Source organism: Colias philodice, chromosome 20 (genome assembly GCF_061535455.1).
Source record: "Colias philodice isolate Cphi_HAF_F1 chromosome 20, ilColPhil1 Martin Lab GWU primary, whole genome shotgun sequence".
Classification (NCBI taxonomy): Eukaryota; Metazoa; Arthropoda; class Insecta; order Lepidoptera; family Pieridae; genus Colias; species Colias philodice.
Window position 1 is genome coordinate 9,887,026 of NC_143105.1, and position 21,235 is coordinate 9,908,260.

Consider the following 21,235-nt stretch of genomic DNA (forward strand, 5'->3'; position numbering starts at 1 on the left):
TTAATAGATTTTAAGGGATTTTTAGGAAAAGCAATAAAAAAACGATGATAACTAGTAACTATTCATTTATTTTACACAAAATTTCCGCTATAATACATATTTACAAACGTAAAACGAATCGAGAATGTCACATTATAAAAAGCTTGAGCAAGACGGCGCCGCCGTCCCCAGACCTACTTACACTAACCTTACGCTAACGAGACGCCGCCGCCCGCCGCCTCTCCGCCTAAGTGCCCACGGGAACTCGATCACAGTCCGCCCTACGTCACATAGCACTGGAAACCATTTGCGATTGTCTATCTACCAATTCTGCTTTCAATTTTAGCGTACCTCATTTTGTATTAACACTAAAACTTCAGCGTTTGTTATAAGTATTTTTCTTTTGTAATAAATATCACAATCATTTTGTTTTATGGGCACTTTATTTCAGGTGCGTATTTGAAGATGTTCAGGGTTGGTATCACCATTTATTAATTACAATCATGTAGTGCGCTACGAGTAGCCTAGCCTCTCAATAAATATAGGTCACAACCTAAACAACTTTCACAGATTAATTTATATCTAAATAATTTGCAGTGCTTTTGTAACCTCACTATTTAAATATTCAGCTTAACTCGCTTTTCAATAACATAAAATTATATAAATAGCAACTGGGAAACCGGTGTCGGAGCTTAACTAAATAGAACTTAGTATTCCGTTATGCAATGCAAGCGAGCTTAACACCGCGCCACCGAAACATACATAACTTAAATAACATAAACAAAAGCATAAATGCATACCCGGAGTACAAGTTCTACGAAGTCCTATTTAACAAAAACATGAAAAGTCGAGAAGCTGGATTTGATTTCTCGTGTTCAGTCAAGCTTTGGAGAACGCGTCGCGGCAGCTCTCAGCCGGCCTTACGTTGATCAGATATCGAGCCGAATAGAGGCAATATAAAAGTATAAAAACGTTCGCTTCGAAGAGAAGTTCGATTGATAATTTACAAGTGTCGTAGTATCACAGCACACTGATAACTTATCTAGGAATGGGAAGTATCTCTTAAATAGTATCTATCTGTTGGCAATCTATTCGAGTGGAGATCTGATCAGGTTGCCGCCCAATTTTTTCTAAAGGCGAGCGAATTTAAATGATGGACGTGATCAATCGCGCCTTGAAGTTGACTATCCTCTCGGAGGTCTGGGCGATGCGGAGGATGAGGTCCTGGATGAGGTTCGCGATGCCGCGGTTGGCGATAATGAACAGTCTGGTGATGGGGCCGGGCACGCCCTCCGTGAGGTTGTCGCCTTTGCCCTCCTCGCCCTCGGCGGCCGCGTCCCCGCCTGACGACGCGCCGGACGACGAGCCTGCTACCAGCTGGAACACCATGCTTTTCATTAGTTTCTAGTTCAATATTCAGTTATCTCTTACTAACACTACTGCTTAACACATCTGTAGCATTAAAGTAAAAATCTGAGATCTGTAAATCAAGTTTACTTCGTTAATTTTTTTTACAAATGTTTACTTCAGTAATGCAGTAATTTGACCTAGGTATTTACAATGTTATTATAATAATTTACATATCGACTAATTTACATCTACAATTTACAACACTTACCTCTAAATTAAAAGTACTACACTACATCTACATCTAATACTACACATAACTTAGAAAATCTACAAGATGTTAGTAAGGAAAGAAGAAAAGGTTAGTTGAAATGTCTAACTACAGCCGACTACTACAACTAATCGACTCAACAACGATCGCAATGCAACCTGCAACAACTACCAACAACTACATTGTGTTCGTGTTTCTAGTAATTTCTATGTAGGTGCCTGTGTGATGATCTATATTCATAATATTATTTAGAGTAAAATTGACTGTTCATCGTGATAATGTCATATTTGAACCGGTAACACTTTCATATACAAGTATTAATTGAGGTCACGGTCTTTAGTTATTGCATTAGCCTCGAACGAGTTTGTTACTAGTTGAGCGACAGGCAATTCCACTCTAAAGAGAGTTGTATCTGTGTGTACTTGTGGGTCGTTAGGGTCCAGAGTGGCAGAATGCGAGGCAGTGAGGCCAACGTTGAGGGAGTCGGTGCCCGCGAACAGACGGAAGGCCGTTCCCGCCGCGCGAGCTACCATTTCTGCTGGACGCTGCAACATCGTCTCACATTCGCACACAAACCAACTTACAGACCGCTGCCGTCTAGAATCCTTTGTGTCATATTATATTGAACCGGAAAACAGTTCTTTATGAAAAGTTTAATACGCCGGTCAGATAAAACATCGTGTCTAAATGAAGACGTTACACATGATCTTGATCAGAATTGAGCCTCACCGTTCCAATGCTATACATAAAAAATGACATCTCCTGGACATAAACAATTTGATGATGTTTTAAAATGAATAAGACAAAATCTGGATCTGCTATGCTTATTGTTATAAACATGACAAACGATAATAATATCGGGTAATTCCTTGCATAAATGTTTGCTTAGTGCCTTATACCCTTACGATAGATGTTCAAGAAGGAATGTAATGGGAGGGAAGAAAAAAGATAACAGAGATAGATTGAAGACGTATGAAGGAGGTAAGCGGTTAAATACATACTCTAACGACGTCAAAGAGGAAGTTGCCTGAACCTCCGCCGGATGAGCTTCCGCCTCCGAAGCTTAAGAACCTGAAAATTTATAAGGAAAAGTTTTTAGTTTAACATGCAAAAAGTGAACTTGTTATGGTTTAGAATTTATTCAATCTATTTCAATTTTTAGAACAAATTAAAGAAACGAAGCCACCCATTACAAAGTGTTTAGACAAAGCTTTTTCCTCAGGTTATATTGTATTTAAATCAAATACATTGATATCGCCTACGGAATGAAAACTAACGAAACAACTAGCATTGGAATAAAACATTAGAGTAAATTATAGTTTATTGTTAGGTAATACGACTATGTAGCGCTTTGAATGTTACAATAGTAGTTACGTGAACGAAATGAGCGCTTGTACAGCCACAGGCGAATAAAGAAATAATAAATCGTGCGAATTGAAAAGTTTGCAAAAAGACAAGTAACGTTCTCGCTCTCAGAGTATTGTTCATTTAACTGTTGCGAGATCAGTGAACGGCCGCGACATGTCTAACGGTGACGTGAATTGAATTATTATCATACTCAGAGCAACTCTCGATGTCACACGCGGGTTGATAACATTTTAACCTCCCTCTCTTTAGTCCCCATTTTCTAACGCTACGTATGATCTATTTATAATTTTTTCCCAAGTAAAGATATTCCGCTTTGGTTAGGTTACATGGAACATTGCCCTGGAAAAAACTCATCAATAACATCGCCCAGAGAACGGTTGATACCGTATCATAAGTATGGCACAGGATAACTATATGTTTACCTCTTGTTTCTATTTTCTTCGCTGTCGTCAGCGTCGTCAAGAGTGATTTCATCGATAGAAGCAGAGTTGGTCTGCGCGGCGGTCTGCTGGTCCTCGCTGGCGGCCGCCTGGTTGTCGCCGAAGGCCACGCGCACCTCCGCCTGCTGCGACTCCGCTCCGGACAGCAGCTGGTTGTCTTCGGCGAGCGCGTTCTGAAACACAAAGCTCGATCACTGCGGGAAAGGGTTGCGCGGCAATGATGGTTAGGTTATGTGGAGATGGGGTGACGTGACACGTGCGGTCTGCGCGCGCGCTGCCGTCTTGGGGCAGGCTGATGGAGCGATGATGCGGCGCTCATGAGCGATAATGCTGCGCTCATACCGGCAGGAAGAATAGCGCACGCTTGCGTCTGTTGGGCGCAGACGTGGTGGTGGTGGAGGGGGAGTCCTCGTCCTCGTCCTCGTCGTCGTCGTCTATCTCAACGGTGCCGCCGCCGCCGTTGGTGTTGCCGCCGCTGTTGCGGTTCCCTAGGAAGGCGCGCAGGAAGATGGGCCCGAATATTTTGAGCACCATGCTCGTTATCTGCTGTACCTTCTGTTCGATAATCTAGAACATACACCGCCCTTGGCGTACCATTACTGATATTCTAATACTTTGCACTCACATTTTGTTGATCTCGTTTTATTTGCTTTCAATTCAAGCTAAAACATCAACGATAATTTCTATGCATTTTTTATACTCCTGTATAATTTAAGTAATAATCAAAATGTTTTTGCAAAGTATAGATGAAAACCACACTGAAATATTTTTATGGAATTATTATCTTTATAACAACAATAATTATTTTCCCCTTTTTGAAATAATTACAGCTCTCTGATAAATTATGGAGGATAACTCAAATTATAGTTTCAAATATTTGAATACACGCACAATCAAATGAAATACTTCAGTGTGTTTATCCGTCACATAAAAAACATATTTATTAATTCAATAGCTCATTAAAGGTACACATTAAACATATATATATATATATATATTAAATTACACAAACTTAACACAAGTTTAAGATTCAAATATTCAATGTGACACATGAGGGCATAACTCAAACCCCAGAGGAGTTAAATGATCCGTGGCTGTGTTTCTGCTGTTTGTAGTATTCCGGATCATGCATAATTAAGAAGCGTGTGACGTCACGGGCGAGGGTGTCTGTGTTACCTGTGTGAGCTGCGGGAACAGCTGGCGCAGGATGCCGATGGTGCGCTTGTTGCGCTCGCTCAGCTCGGAGCCCGGGGCGCCCAGGTTCAGAGTAGCAAGGGTTTCCTGGAACAATATGCCGTTTATTATTACGAACTTATTACTTTCAAATTGATTTCGTTATGAAACTACTCATTTAAGCACTTAAAGTTAAAATAATATTACTCGTATGATACAGAAATAAATATGCATGCATCATGCATGCATGCATCTCAAAGATAAGATATAATATAATATTATTATGTACCTATTTAGAAATGTTTGCACTCTATACCTAATATTCTCTGCAATTTATAGTCGTGTATGTACATTGTACATATCAATATAATATTATGTGCGTCGCGGTTGTAAATATTTGTAATATTCGTGCTTATTAAAGTCTAAATCAATACACAATAAATTAACTTTATACGTTTATTCATTTACTTTATTCGTAACATATTGAAAATTTATTTCTCTTTAATATTAAAATTATCGTTTTCTGTGGAAATGTAGAGTGTAGAGTTATAATACACTTTTTTGTTCTGTATGCCTATAATCCGTCTTGCTATGTCATTGTGGTTAAATAAGAATGTGTATAATGATGGTGACTGCATAGTAATTCTGCATAATTACAACAATTAACCGAAGATTTCACAATTACACGCTATTATATAGGTACGTAAGGGCAAGGATTTGAACTCCGAAACTATCGTCCATTGCCCACTAAATACCACAATAATTGCAATTCCCATACATTTAGCAATTATCTTGGCGAGAGATCTTACGCACGCGATATTGTCGTTCTAACTTCTTCCCTGCGGCCGATGACTTAATAATTGTCAAGCCATGCTACATTTATATGTATTAATACTGGTATTTGTTACGTAACTCCTTATGTAAGAACAACTAGTGCATGCGGTACAATATGAAACGGGTTATTTAATTATGGTATTTCACTTACTGAACTACTTACGAACATTTTCTATACTTTGTTTTGTAAATATGAACGGAAGGAAAATTTTAAATGAAATTGAATATGTTAATCATAGCTATATATTTAGATTTCATGTAATATGTATAGATATTGTCTTGTTTGGTCGACATTTAACCACAGGATTGGGCATTAATTATTGAAGCATTTAGTTGATATTTACTTGATATGTACATTGTACAATATTAAAAATTTAGAAAAGCACAAAAATGTGACATACTTGTGCGCTGTTAGCGGGGGCGATGATTTCAATGATTTCAGGTTGCGAGTCGAGTGCGGGGTCGGGCTGCGGCGCGGGGTCGGGCTGCGCGGCCGGCTCGGGCTTCGCCTCGGGCGCGGGCGCCGCCGCTGCCAGCGCCACCAGGCCTAGTATGAACAGTGCGCTTCTCATTGTGATGCTTGTTGGCTCTGTGTGATGATTATCTGTAACAAATTAACGAATAATTAGCTACGAGCTCGATTACAATTGGCAAGAAACAGTAATTAACAAAGTAGTAATTGAAGCGCATGATGTTAAAAAACTTCTTAAACAATTGGATCCGAACAAGGGTCCTGGACCGGACGGTATTCCATCTCATTTTGTTAAATCTTGCTATAACGAGCTCACCTTACCACTTTATATAATTTTTAATAGATCTCTATCTACAGGCATCTTTCCTGACTTTTGGAAGATCGCTCACGTAATTCCAATATTCAAATCCGGCGATAGATCGGACTGTTGTAATTACAGACCTATCTGCATACTAAATTGCTTTGCTAAAATATTTGAACGTGTTATTTACAATCAAATTTACAATTTTGTTAAACCTTTACTTATTTCTGAACAACATGGATTTGTCGCGCGTAAATCAACAACATCTAATTTAACTGAATATGCTGACTATCTCCTAGAAACTTTGGACAACAAAGGACAAGTGGATGTCATTTACACCGACTTTCAGAAGGCGTTCGATAAAGTCAACCATGAGCTCCTGATTAAAAAGCTGATGATTTGTGGCATACATGGGAACTTATTGCGTTGGATCATCTCGTACATTAAAAACCGCACTCAAATAGTTGCTCTCAACGGCTACCTATCTGAACCCTATTCTGTTCCTTCCGGTGTTCCGGTTTCAAAATTAACTCTACTTCCGGTTTCTATTTTGTTGCTGGCTCTGTACACTGTGCCGGTGAACGATGTGAGGAGCAACAAATTTTTTTTTTATGTTTCACTACCGAAAATCGACAGTTAAGCTGGCGTGGACGATATTCTAGCAAACCGGTTTCAAAATTAACTCTACTTCCGGTTTCTATTTTGTTGCTGGCTCTGTACACTGTGCCGGTGAACGATGTGAGGAGCAACAAATTTTTTTTTTATGTTTCACTACCGAAAATCGACAGTTAAGCTGGCTTGGACGATTTTCTAGCAAACCGGTTTCAAAATTAACTCTATTTCCGGTTTCTATTTTGTTGCTGGCTCTGTACACTGTGCCGGTGAACGATGTGAGGAGCAACAAATTTTTTTTTATGTTTCACTACCGAAAATCGACAGTTAAGCTGGCGTGGACGATTTTCTAGCAAACCGGTTTCAAAATTAACTCTACTTCCGGTTTCTATTTTGTTGCTGGCTCTGTACACTTTGCCAGTGAACGATGTGAGGAGCAACAAATTTTTTTTTATGTTTCACTACCGAAAATCGACAATTAAGTTGACATGGCCAGTGTTATTTTTGGCGCCAATGAAAAAAATTTAAAATTTTCACTGTTTTTATGCAGCAACAAATTAGCAACAAATTCATCTGCATTTTTGGAACGATCCATCCCTTTTTCCGATTTCTGCACGCTACCTTAACGTTAAGCTAGAACTGTTGCTGATTTTCAGCGAACGGGTTGAGCAACAAAATCGTCATTATAGCAACTAATTAGCAACAAATAAGCAACAAATTCTGGTGTTGTTTTTTTTTAATTTCGCTAATTTTTCATCGCCAGCTTTACGTACCTCCCCAAGGTTCCCATCTTGGCCCTCTTTTGTTCGCGGTTTTTATAAATGATGCACCCTTACGATTTAATATAGGTAGTAAATGTCTACTTTATGCGGATGATCTGAAACTATATAGAAAAGTCGATAATATTGCTGACTGTCAGTTGCTTCAAGAAGACTTAATTGCTCTTCATGCCTGGTGTAAGAGAAATTTAATGAAATTAAATACCTCTAAGTGTCATGTTGTCACATTTACTAATAAAGTAAACAGTATTAACTTTTCGTATCAAATTTCAAATATTATCTTAGGTCGTAAAGAATTCATACGTGATCTAGGGGTGACATTCGATAAAAGTTTATCATTTATCGATCATGTCGAATCTACTGTCAAAAAAGCCAATCAAAATTTAGGCTTTATATTACGAATGTCCAGATCTTTTAAAAATAAAAATAGTGCCCTTATTCTTTATAAATCTCTGGTCCGTAGCACCCTTGAATATGGCTCCTCAGTGTGGTCTCCATTCTACAAAACGCATATCGACAAGCTCGAATCGGTACAAAAACGATTTTTACGTTCTCTATGCAATCGTGAACACCTTAGAAGATCCTTGCCCACCTATGACATTCGACTTAAATATTTCAATTTGGATTCACTTGAAATGCGACGTAAATTCATTGATTTAACTTATATGTATAAAATTATCAATAACCTAATTCACACTGATATGCTTTGTAAATTCTCTTTATATTGTAACGCTCGTGTCACTCGGAACGCTAAACCCTTCTATATACCCGCCACTCGCTTATATATTTCTTATAATAACCCAGTATATAGGTTATGCCGACTATATAACGAAATAGTTAATAAAGATAACACTATTGACATTTTTTCAAATAGTCTAGCCAGTTTTCGTCGCCTAGTACTTACTGCTCTGCGTAGCACCTGAAGCATACGGATTTATGTCGAATCTTGTTAGCCTAAGTATATCTTTTATTGTATTTTTTTTTTATTGTTGTGGTAACAGTATTTTTAATTGTTTTTACATCTTTCACACTCTAAACATTTGTGTATCCATAGAATAGGCTTATACATAGAACGTTATTAATTGTACTTGAATAATTTGTTTGTTATATTGTTGTATAAGCTGTTTGGAAACTAATAAAATAAAATAAAAAATAAAATAAAATAAAATTGTGTAATTGTTATTGTCTTGTTGATGGTTAACGTTCAAAAAACATACTTATGTTGAGGTTAATTCAGTTTAAATAAAACGATTATTTACATGATTTTATCCCGGCTTTTTTATGAGAGAAATAAAATAAAATAGTTTGGAAAATCCAAAAGTGCACGCCTCATAATTTTTTTTAAATAATTATTTATTAATTATTATTTTTGTTTATTTAATAACAATTAAACCACATCGAATCAGACCCTGAAAAATGAAAGGGTTCTATTCCTGAGCATACTCAAGCGTAAGAGAAAAAAAAAGACTCGATTAGTAAAGTATTTCGGTCGCTATCGTGTTAACAAGAAAATCCTCCGCACATACAGACACACGGACGTCCAAGACAGAACTTTTTTAAACTGTTTTTTAACTAGTTTAAATAACAAAAATGACATCAAAAATATCATGAATGTTAAAAATAGTGTTTTTTCTTAATATGTGTGTGTATGTATTATCTTACAAGTGCAATGTATGATACATAAAGACATTTTAAGTTTGAAAAATCAGATGTTTTGCGCGAAGTGACAGTAGTACCCACCTCAACGCTTCGCTTATGAGGCGTGCAATATACGAAATAATTTTATCGGACGTTAATAACTTAGATATAAATCTAGTTTTCTTCGTAGGTAATCATGATGGTCTGGTTCTTAATAAGTGAAATTTTCCATTATTATGACATATATTCCGCATACCGTAGATTATATTTCTATTGTTCTATATTTGTAAATTGTCAACGAAATTATATTATGTAGAGTCAGTGTAGCGCGCCCACGCGAGCGGGTTGCAGCTGGCAGCGAGCGGCGAGTTGGTCGGCTGCGGTCGCCGGTTGCGACTTTGAACTCATTCCAAATGGAAAGTTACGAACAACCTTCACGTTTTTATACAATAATTTTATTATTCCACTTTTATTTCTTAACAAACATGCGTATGCGATAAAAGTCCTTAATGTTACGAAAATAGTGCAATTACACCGGCTAATTGATATGTGACAAGTGTCACGCTAAAGTGCTATTTCAACTTTCCGGTCTCATTTAAAGTGAATTCATTATCTTTTATAAACGAATAGAAGTCTCCTTCGTACTTATATTATATTACTAGATTTCCGCCCGCGGCTTCGCCCGCGATTTCAAAGGAAAACCCGCATAGTTCCCGTTCCCGTGGAATTTCCGGGATAAAAATCTATCCTATGTGTATCCTATGTGTTAATCCAAGTTACCCTCTATATGTGTGCTAAATTTCATTGTAATCGGTTCAGTAGTTTTTACGTGAAAGAGTAACAAACATCCATACATCCATACATCCTTACAAACTTTCGCCTTTATAATATATAAATATTAGAAATATTAGATTTCGTACGCAAAGTTTATATTAGTTTAAACCTTGGTCATTGATCGATTATTACAACCGAATAGAGTTATCACAATATTGTTTTGATAAGTATCGCCGCTATCGCGTTGTCATTTTAACGGCGTCTTCCATACATTGTCAATAACTTCGGCTCCACGTTTTACGACACTTGTCCGTGTGTCCATCGCCAAGTGTACTCAAAGCTGAACTAGCCACTTAAATATGAAGTGCGTAAGTTTCCGCGAGCAAAGGTCACGCCTTGGCCCTAAGGTCGTCGCGGCGACCGCGCGACACCGCCCAGCTGTGGCGACCTGCGACCCGCTACCCGAATGCAGTTTACATTATAGCGCTTTTCATTATTTGTACTTTTATTTTACTATCTTTTCATTTGCTTCTATACTGGAAGCAAAAACGTGATAAATAACTTAAAACACGCGTGATTATTATTTCCGTAATATTAATGATATATTAACAATTTAGGTAACTGTGTTTTATTTTTCTAACATGTTTATTTTATTGTTCTTTTGAGGTTTAAACGCAGTTGGTAATTGCGGATTACAATAGCTTGTAAGGAGCGAGCACAACAAGGCGCATTTTTGTCAGTATTGCCAGCTACCAGCGGAGCGCGGTTCCGGCTTCTCGGCGACGCTCTGGATACCACGATAAATACTATATATTATTATTTATTACCTATTCGATAATAACATATTTTCTATAATATTCTGAAGGTCAGACATGCCCTTTATTACACAGATACATATTTGCAAGAGATCATCATAAATAAGAATAAAGTCCAAGCTCTACATAATTCCGAATACGTCGATGAAGTATTAGTATTTCATAGAGTTCTCACATGATCATTGATTATGTGTACTTGAATTATAAAAGTTTTTATCAAACATTAGTGTTAATCGATTAATTCTAAAATTTCAATAAAGGATACAATAGATTTCATACGACGTTTTTATATTATAGTACTTGTATTTTAAACAATCAGTTCGTTCAGTCATTTTCTTATCGGCACTTAAATTATAATTATTGTCCGCTCAAAGTTCTATTGTACTATTGCTTGAGAATGACGACAGTTTTTGTATTACTTTGGTATGTATTTGCTTTTAAGGCTGTTTATTAAATTAGCACTTGTTTAATATTTGATTGCCACAGAGCTTACTCAATGAGTGCTTCATAAAATGTTAATTCATGTAAATATTCGTTCGATGTTTATGATGTGTTAATCAATCAATCTGTCAATGGTGACACTTATTTACATTTTTTATAGATTATTATCATAAGTTGTATTTTAGATTATGTATTTTTATATGATAACCATTTGTAGTTTATCTTTGAAAGAAGCATGAATAATTTATTATTACGAGCTAAAAATTATTATTATATTAAGTGCTTGGTAAATAAAAATTTAATTATAAAAATTCAACCATTCCTTTTATTTTATTGCTATCATTTTTATGACCCGAAACTTATAGAAAAGGAGGGTATTTACTTTTTATATTGTGTTCACAAGTAGAATAATGTTTTACGAACGAAATATATAGGTATATGACGGAGCAGAATATCTTTTATTTTTATGTGTATAATTTATCATTTAAAATGTATAAACAAACAAGTAAAACATGTTGCCATGAACATCTGGACCCAATTAGAATCATATGCAATTAAATTGAAAGAAAAAATATTATTAGGTATTTCTATTGTTCTTAGTGTATTTTTAATTGTATCGGATAAAAATATCAATTTTTTATTCTATCTGACTTACAGTTACAACATGTGTTTATACCTACAGTTCTACGTTTAATAATTGGGGCATTGATAGTTTGTATTAGTATATCATAATATATCTATCATAATAAAATAAATACATAGTTTAAAAATGTTAACGTTTTTTATCTGTACATTATTTTAATGTAAATTGTAATACAAAATGGAATCAATCGTTCAACTTTCTCTGTAAAAAATACGTCACTTGTATTTAATGTTCATAAATGATAGTATTTCACTATAGCTTTGCGCAAATCAAATATCGTGATACAAATGAGGCAACACTCGAAGGTTAGTCGGAGCTTACAGCCGGAAGTTATTTTCACTCTTTGGATGAAGGTTTCCACGAAATTGCTTAACGGTTTAATTACTTGTAGGTACATTGTAATTACTTTACATTGTACTTACTTATTATTTCCAGCTATATATTATTAACAAAGGTACAGATAGTTACACCTCGTCTGATATTTAACCGACTATTTAGAACGATGTTAATCGATATCTACTGTTAAGCTTAGTAATTTAAGCTCTATCCTACAACATATTACGTGAATGAGTACATTCAAAATATTTTTTTGTTATTGTATCGTAATATTCACGCTTTTGCTATTAAATTAATAGCAAAAGCGTGAATATTACGAAGATCGCAAGATGTGTAATGGGCAAGTAATGGCGGCTTGCAAGCGATACATCACGGGCGCGACCTCGCCGTACGTAACCGCAGACACAATGCATGCTCAACTTTATGGCGTTTAAATTGTTGTTTGTGTTTCTTAAACGGCCATCATGTTATGTAGTCTCTAGACTGATTACTTAACGAGTCCATAAGTAACAAAGCACCGAACTTGCGCCAGTATTCAGTATTCATTTATTTTGTTCTACGTTATAACATAATTCGTATAACATAGTTGAGTCACATACATTTATAAGTTACGAAGCCTCTCACTGCAGCTGGCCCCGCTAAGTAGCCAACATAATTAATATGTTTTTTCCTCTACGTGTTACAAAGTAGTGTGGTAATTATAATTTGATACAATATCGCAACGCTCGGGCTCAAATTGCGAGCGGTCGTAAACTCTAAACAGTTTGTGACATCGTCGACCGATCTATTATGTACAGACACGCGACAAATACACATTTAACATTCTATATCAGAATTTCTATTCTAGCCTATATAACGTGCATTTAAAGATCATATTTGCACGCATGTCTCCATAATAAACGGGCAGCCCTGGGCAGTACACAGCCGATGTAGGACAATTGCAAAATATGGGAATTAAAAATCTGGGCTATTGGTACCAGCCTGGGTATATTTGAACTAAGGACGTCTGCCTTTTTGATATTAAAACATTGGAAAATATTGATATTTGCACGCATTATTATTTAAGTACGCGTCTGTGTGGTCGAATATGTCCGATAAGTCACCGGGGCGGTTGCCTCACCGCAACTGAAAGATAATTTAACTGTTGAGAAACTGAGCGGTCAATTTATAACTTATTTTTGTCTATCAAGTGCCTGTACATTATGAAAGACGATATTTTGTTCGTGACGAATTTATCGCATCATTTTAACGATATATAATTATTAATTATGTTTTGAAGTATCTCGTATTTTATTGTTAAAAGCAGATATTAAATTATTAATATTATTACATGATATTATTAATGCGATATTAAACTTTAAATATAATGGCAGAGATGGTTTCGAAACGACAGTGTAGCAAAATTACATTATCTGTGCGCAGTGAAGGTTGGTGGTTAAACACTTGATCCCGAATATAGACTGACCTTAGACTGCACTTTATTCGAAACATTAGAACTATATATAACACACACAAAAATATTATATTACACACTACAGCGCAATTGATGAGCGTCATATAGGTACTTGAGATAGAGACATTTGTTACATTCGAAGAGGTTCACAATCGGAGCATATCGATAGGCAGATACAAGAAGTACACATGCAATCTTTTATTACTTAAATATTTATTAATTTTATTGGTAAGACTCTACAGTAAAGTCTTTACCATTTTCTCATATGATTATCATCACCAAAAGCTTTTGTTTCAATTTTAAGTTATCAATAAAATGCTCTACAATCTAGAATCTATATAATTATTAATTATGTTTTAAAATAATGAATTTCTAATATCTATAATATGCTTCGATTGTAGAGTCGACAGTAATAAGTTAATGAAATTGTACTCTTCAATTTTTTTTAAACCGTTCAGCGCTATAAAAACAAAAGTTTTCAGTGCATTTTAAACGAATATAAATTTGTACACGCTTATTTATTGATATGAATATGACAATTATCATTTTTAACGTAGCATTACAATCGATGGTAGTATACGTTACGTTTGATTAAGATCCAATGGTGATCGAATCGACCTTCCTGCTGAATCGTGGTTCGTATGTCTGTGATGGCAATTATCGCATTAAGTAATCCGTCATCCGTCAACATAACACACAAGCAGATAAACATTCACACGCATTCACCGTCGCGCGTCTCGGTCAATTACATACCAATAATTATTGGCTGCCATATTCATCTACCTTTTAATTATCACTATAACATAGTTTAAAGTGTAAGTGAATAATTATTTACATTAAAATATTGAGATTATGTTTATTTGCATGGGAATAAAATTTATTGTTTTTTTCAATGAAAAAACGAATAACGAATGTGTTCTTTTTATGTATGAAAATATTAAGTCACAATATATACTACATTTCGTATAATTAGAAAATTGTACGAGCGATAGTCTGAATATAACGAAAGTATCTCGTAACCCAATAGACCAGCAGAATTAAGTAACGTCGGGTAAAACCGAGCGCTCCTAAAGACAACCATTATCGTTGAGTCATGTCAAATATAGCGTTTTCTAAATCGGTTTAAATCGAGACCTTAATACCACCCACTTTAATAATTATGCTGTCGCAACGATTGACAAACAGTGGACAACATTTCAAATATTAGCTTACTGCTTATGTCATTATACATTGGATCAACTCTTTTAGATCACTATCAAACAATTTAACACCAAAAGATTGAAATATTCCACGGTCTGTTGATCAAAACGTTATAATGTTTTGTGACGTAAGTTTTATTTACAACACATAAGCATGTGAGGCAAGGAAACAACAATACTATTATTAAGCAAACATAATGACTCCGCGTTGAAGTTATACTATTTGCTAGTTATGCGAAGTGATTGTTATTTGAGAGTAGATGGAGAGTGGACAGTCGCTCACGTAACGCACGCGCCGCGAAGCCTTCCGCGGCTCTATCTTCCTGCACATCGACGGAGACACCTTCCTCGTATATTAATAATAATTAAAGAAGATGGGTATTTGTACACTAATTACGGTAGTATGCACTATTGTACAAACATGACGCGTAATCTAGACATTGTTTTAAAAGAATATCGTTACTATCAGGGTTCTAAAGGTATCATTGAAACTAGCCTGATGACTTGTTCGTTTCTAAAAAAATTGTACCGATTAGCAATTACACTTTTCAAGAAAATTGTACTTACAGAAAACTGTTAAATTAATTATAACTTGGCAGTTATCTATAAATACTACTCAACAAATAGAAACCTTTAAAGGTATCTAACACAACCAATTATAGTTATTAAATATAAATATCTAGCAATAACAATCTGAAAAGGTATTTATTTAATCTGAAAGTTAAATCGGTTTACAACACGTGTGAGGCAACTGGCGCGGGCGCGGGGAAGTGACGAAAGGCTCCACCGGCTCCAGGATGCGCCCCGCCATACGTGGCCATACACTGACCACTGATCACTGGCCACTGGTGATAGATAATACGATAGCTCCATCTTACTCATTGAACATCAACATTATTCATCAGCTAAACACTGTATGTAATATAATATGCTATTTACTTGGGTGAACATATCAAGCGGTTCTAATGACTAACAGAATATAGTAGAGTGCGTCGAGCAAAATGCAAAGGAAATCATCCATTTTATGACAAAGGAAATAATATTATAACGATACACAGGAGCAAAAATCCAAACAGTGGGATTATTTAAAAATATATAATATACTCATTATTATAAAATTCTTGTTTGAATCCATCACGGCTCATTAAATCGTTTTAATTAACGAATCAAAGCAAGGACAAGTGAGGCAATGTCATTGATAATAATGATTACACAACACACTTGTCTCCAAGCGCATGTCAGCTGCGCGGCCGAGCGGAACCCCATTGGGGTAATGAAATAATTTGCAGAGAACAATACCTCCCACGTAAGTTGTGAGTGGCGTTTCCGTGCGTTCGGAGACGGTCCCCTTATGTGAGTCACGAGTGTCCGCTTCATGGATACAGATTATGTGTTATAGTTTACCACATATATACTAGATTTACTCTTCATGTAAATGTAGAGAACAACAGCTGTGTTATGCGTTCATTGTAACTTTGGTACGGGGTGAAATTATTGGTAACATGATGCTTTAAAGATCATATTGGTTGCTGGCAGCTTTCATGTAATTTACTCATAATATTGCCTTTCGATTGTAATTATGTATGTATTAACATCAACGTTATCATACAAAGCTATAAGGAAATTAGTGATTTTTTATGTTTTTGCTGGCGTCGATATCGATTTCGAGTATCGATATAAGTGTACTCGTATCAAACAGCGAGTTGAGCGCGAGTAAACAAACATTACACTCGTTTGTGTAAACTTTATCTTTTTAGGATTTGTCTTGAGTGCTCATAAAACATTTGGCATGCTATTTCTCAATAATATAAGTGTTCTAAATATTTTTTTATAATACTTAAAGTAATAGTACTGGTAATTTTTTCATGACATGTAGTGGCATAATATATTAAATATGTAATTATCTTTATAATATTATACGGCCATTATTTTTTGTCATTTCGCTATAAGTTGTTTTGTACAGTTTTTAATACGAGGAAGTGTATTACAATCTGATACAAAAGCCTTTATAGTACCTACTCAGTGTAATATTTTTATTATTTGTTTTTTATTTCCTCAATTAAAATTATAATGCTGCGATTTGCATATTATAATGTTTTACAGATATAAATTACATTAATAATATTTTGTTACATAATATTAATATTAAGCATAATAACATAATGTACCATAATATGGTAATTGAAGGGATTCAATGTTCACACATTTTTTAATGGAAATATAATATGATACGTTACATAGGCCAGTGGAAATTAACATTAAATGCGCAAAGCACGATTTAGTTCTGAATTTTTGGTATGTTGTTTGGATCAGTTAGGGTGATGTAAATCCCAATTTGCAACTTCGAAAAAGTTGTGCTCGCTGCGCACCACGTGATAAACTGCGAAAATTTTGGACTTTTTTCACTTTTTGCTCTAAAAGTCATAAACTATGCGTTTCCGACATAGTCCATTGAATGAGACCCTCCAAGGGGGGTCTAGAGTGCGTGAGTTAGTAACGTAAAATGTTTCTTCGGAAACATGTCAAGAGTCCCTAGGTAATAAACATACTAAAACCCCGGGCCACTAGGAGGAGCCCCGGAGTGGGGGGAGGAGGGAAATGGGTCCATTTTTTCATTTTTCGCTTAAATCTCAAAAACGGTACATGTTAGAGAAAAACTTTCAAGGAAAAGTTGAAATGCCATACAATTATCTACAAGTTGAACCTAAATCATTTTTTCCTATATCCTACCGTTTCTGAGTTATACGCAGTAAAACATGATTTTGGCTCAAACAATTTCCACATCAATCGATCAAAAAATATTTCTTTCTTCCAAAAAACTCAAATGTGCAACTTGTGACCAGTACTGATAGATTGCTCTTAATTAGTTCTATAATTGGTAAAATAAACACATTCCTCCATGGAAGCCTTTAGGAGGAATCGATTGTCAAAATATTATATTAGGGCAGTTTGAGTTACTGAACTTGATCTTTTTATTTTTTTCTTCCAAAAAACTCAAAAGTGCAACTTGTGACCGGTACAGATAGATTGCTCATAATTAGGTCTATCATTGCTAAAAATACCAGATTCCACCACGGAGGCGTTTACGGAGAATTGAATTTTATCAGGGTAGTTACGATACATGAACTTTTTATTTTTTTTTTCTTCCAAAAAGCTCAAAAGTGCAACTTATGACCGGTACAAATAGATTGCTCATAATTAGGTCTATCATTGATAAAAATACCAGATTCCACCATGGAGGCGTTTACGGGGAATTGAATTTTATTAGGGTAGTTAGTTAAAAAGTTCATGTATCGTAACTACCCTAATAAAATTCAATACCTCCTAAACGCCTCCATGGTGGAATCTGGTTTTTTTATCAATGATAGACCTAATTATGAGCAATCTATCGGTACCGGTCACAAGTTGCACTTTTGAGTTTTTTTGGAAGAAAAAAAATAAAAAGTTCAAGTATCGTATCTACCCTAATAAAATTCAATTCCCCGTAAACGCCTCCGTGGTGGAATCTAGTATTTTTATCAATGATAGACCTTATTATGAGCAATCTATCTGTACCGGTCACAAGTTGCACTTTTGAGTTTTTTGGAAGAAAAAAATAAAAAGATCAAGTTCAGTAACTCAAACTACCCTAATATAATATTTTGACAATCGATTCCTCCTAAAGGCTTCCATGGAGGAATGTGTTTATTTTACCAATTATAGACCTAATTAAGAGCAATCTATCAGTACCGGTCACAAGTTGCACTTTTGAGTTTTTTGGAAGAAAAAAATAAAAAGATAAAGTTCAGTAACTCAAACAACCCTAATATAGTATTTTGACAATCGATTCCTCCTAAAGGCTTCCATGGAGGAATGTGTTTATTTTACCAATTATAGACCTAATTAAGAGCAATCTATCAGTATCGGTCACAAGTTGCACTTTTGAGTTTTTTTGAAGAAAAAAAATAAAAAGTTCAAGTATCGTAACTACCCTAATAAAATTCAATTCCCCGTAAACGCCTCCATGGTGGAATCTGGTATTTTTATCAATGATAGACCCAATTATGAGCAATCTATCTGTACCGGTCACAAGTTGCACTTTTGAGTTTTTTGGAAGAAAAAAATAAAAAGATCAAGTTCAGTAACTCAAACTACCATAATATAATATTTTGACAATCGATTCCTCCTAAAGGCTTCCATGAAGGAATGTGTTTATTTTACCAATTATAGACCTAATTAAGAGCAATCTATCAGTACCGGTCACAAGTTGCACATTTTAGTTTTTTGGAAGAAAGAAATATTTTTTGATCGATTGATGTGGAAATTGTTTGAGCCAAAATCATGTTTTACTGCGTATAACTCAGAAACGGTAGGATATAGGAAAAAATGATTCAGGTACAACTTGTAGATAATTTTATGGCCTTTCAACTTTTCCTTGAAAGTTTTTCTCTAACATGTACCGTTTTTGAGATTTAAGCGAAAAATGAAAAAATGGACCCATTTCCCCCCTCCCCCCACTCCGGGGCTCCTCCTAGTGGCCCGGGGTTTTAGTATGTTTATTACCTAGGGACTCTTGACATGTTTCCGAAGAAACATCTTACGTTACTAACTCACGCACTCTAGAACTTTTTATTCAATGGACTAACAAGTATGATTCAGTACATAAATTAAGGTTATTAAATTTTCAATTGTTGAAAATTTAATAAGCCTAACCGCAGCTCTCTAAACCTTATAACGACTAAACTGTGGCCATTCGAAGATGGTTCATTTTTCCCGAAATATTGAAATTTTTAGTTTTGCTCCCGTTTGAAGCAAAATATTGGCAAAAACCGCTCGTTCTATGAGAAGGTCGTATAATAAAGTTGTAGTGCATTTAATTTTCTTTCATTAGAGCATAGAACAAAGTCTGTGAGACAAATAGTTCACTCACAATATCTGAAAAACAAAAAGAAGGTAGATTTTTAAAGAATTGAAACTGAGGGCATATAAAATCATAAAAAGGCACAGTTTATCACGGGGTGCGCAGCGAGCACAATTTTTTCGAAGTTGCAAATTGGGATTTACATCACCCTAACTGATCCAAACAACATACCAAAAATTCAGAACTAAATCGTGCTTTGCGAATTTAGGGTTTTTTAGTGTCGATTTCTACTGGCCTAACAAATTTTAAATACATGATAAGCCGTGAGAAATAACACGAGTTTCGAAAACATCTCGCCGTGGCAGCCTGTCGGCCTTCTGTGCGACACCGGCCACTTTTGCTGTAGGTATTTATATTCTACATCACACCGAGGTTAATACCAAATATATTTTGAGATACTTTGAATTAATTAATGTGCTCTTTTATTGATTTACTATCCAATCAATTAATATTCATAATTGCCTCGTCAAATTAAATATAAGGAATTTATAATATACATAAACTACGGCCTTCATACAGGCATTGAATACAGTATAAATTACAAATAACAAAACGGACCATTTACTTGACCCAAATAAAATATTATCCGCCCTATTGTTGACTAAAAGGAAAAGCTTTAAATCGATTGTTATAATATCTATTTAATTTGCAGCCAAACCATTCGAGCTAAACCGTTCGCAAAATGAAAGAAGTGTATTGCACCGGAACCGAACGATTTAATAGATAATAATAATATCGATATCAGTGACCTCGCCCGGACCTCTACCCCCACTTCCCCCCTCACGTTACCTCGCGTCAATGACACTTATTCATTTAAAACTAAACGAATGATTATTGACATACAATATGCATAAAATAAGCTTTAGATTTTAGAGGACAACTAAATAATCTTGAAAAATGTCATACTTATTTTCGGTTTACAATTATGGCTTGACATCTGAATCATGAATTTTTTATTCATATAAAATGACAAATTATCGAGATTGGCCGAATTAACGATAAATTGAATCTTATCATTGAAAGTAAAAGTATAAATAAAGTTACGGTCGAGTGTACACACAATGAAAGCTGGGTTGATTTTAATTGAGTCATTCATATGATTTAAAAACATAATTCGCATGTAATTGTAAATTCGCAGGTCGCGGAAATAATTGAAGTTCACAAGAATGGTTTGTGGTTGCAAAACTAATCGATTATCTGGCGTTGCTTGTTGCCCCACACGTGGTGTTGCCCCACACGCATTGTGCGATCTCCGCTGCGTCCGCGCACGGCACCGGGCGGCGGCACTTCGTCCGCATTGTGTGTGTTTTTTCGAAATATTGGTACCTATCGTTCTTAGAGTATATTATATACAGTTAGTATAAAATACTCTAAGCTATCGTTCCCGTTCGGAAATTCTCAACTTTCTGAACAAATTATTTTTGAGAAAGCTGAAGGAATATTGATAAAAAATGGAGAAA

The 21,235-nt window shown here is 35.4% G+C and overlaps 1 protein-coding gene across 2 annotated transcripts in view; it reads right to left on the reverse strand.

Annotated features, from left to right (window-relative positions):
- Positions 1–48: 48 nt before the first annotated feature.
- The window catches only part of LOC149479679 (uncharacterized), a 36,459-nt gene continuing 15,272 nt past the window's right edge, over positions 49–21,235 (reverse strand). Inside the window, exons 2-8 of one of the 2 annotated variants that reach the window (XM_089708085.1) lie at positions 5,814–6,016; positions 4,582–4,686; positions 3,748–3,972; positions 3,388–3,578; positions 2,599–2,668; positions 2,020–2,142; positions 49–1,356 (exon numbers count right to left, since the gene is read on the reverse strand). In XM_089708085.1, coding sequence (XP_089564211.1) covers positions 1,126–1,356; positions 2,020–2,142; positions 2,599–2,668; positions 3,388–3,578; positions 3,748–3,972; positions 4,582–4,686; positions 5,814–5,984 — 1,116 coding nt within the window. In that variant the 5' untranslated portion in view covers positions 5,985–6,016 and the 3' untranslated portion in view covers positions 49–1,125. The remainder of the gene's footprint in view (positions 1,357–2,019; positions 2,143–2,598; positions 2,669–3,387; positions 3,579–3,747; positions 3,973–4,581; positions 4,687–5,813; positions 6,017–21,235) is intronic. The other variant, XM_089708086.1, reaches the window with a different exon arrangement.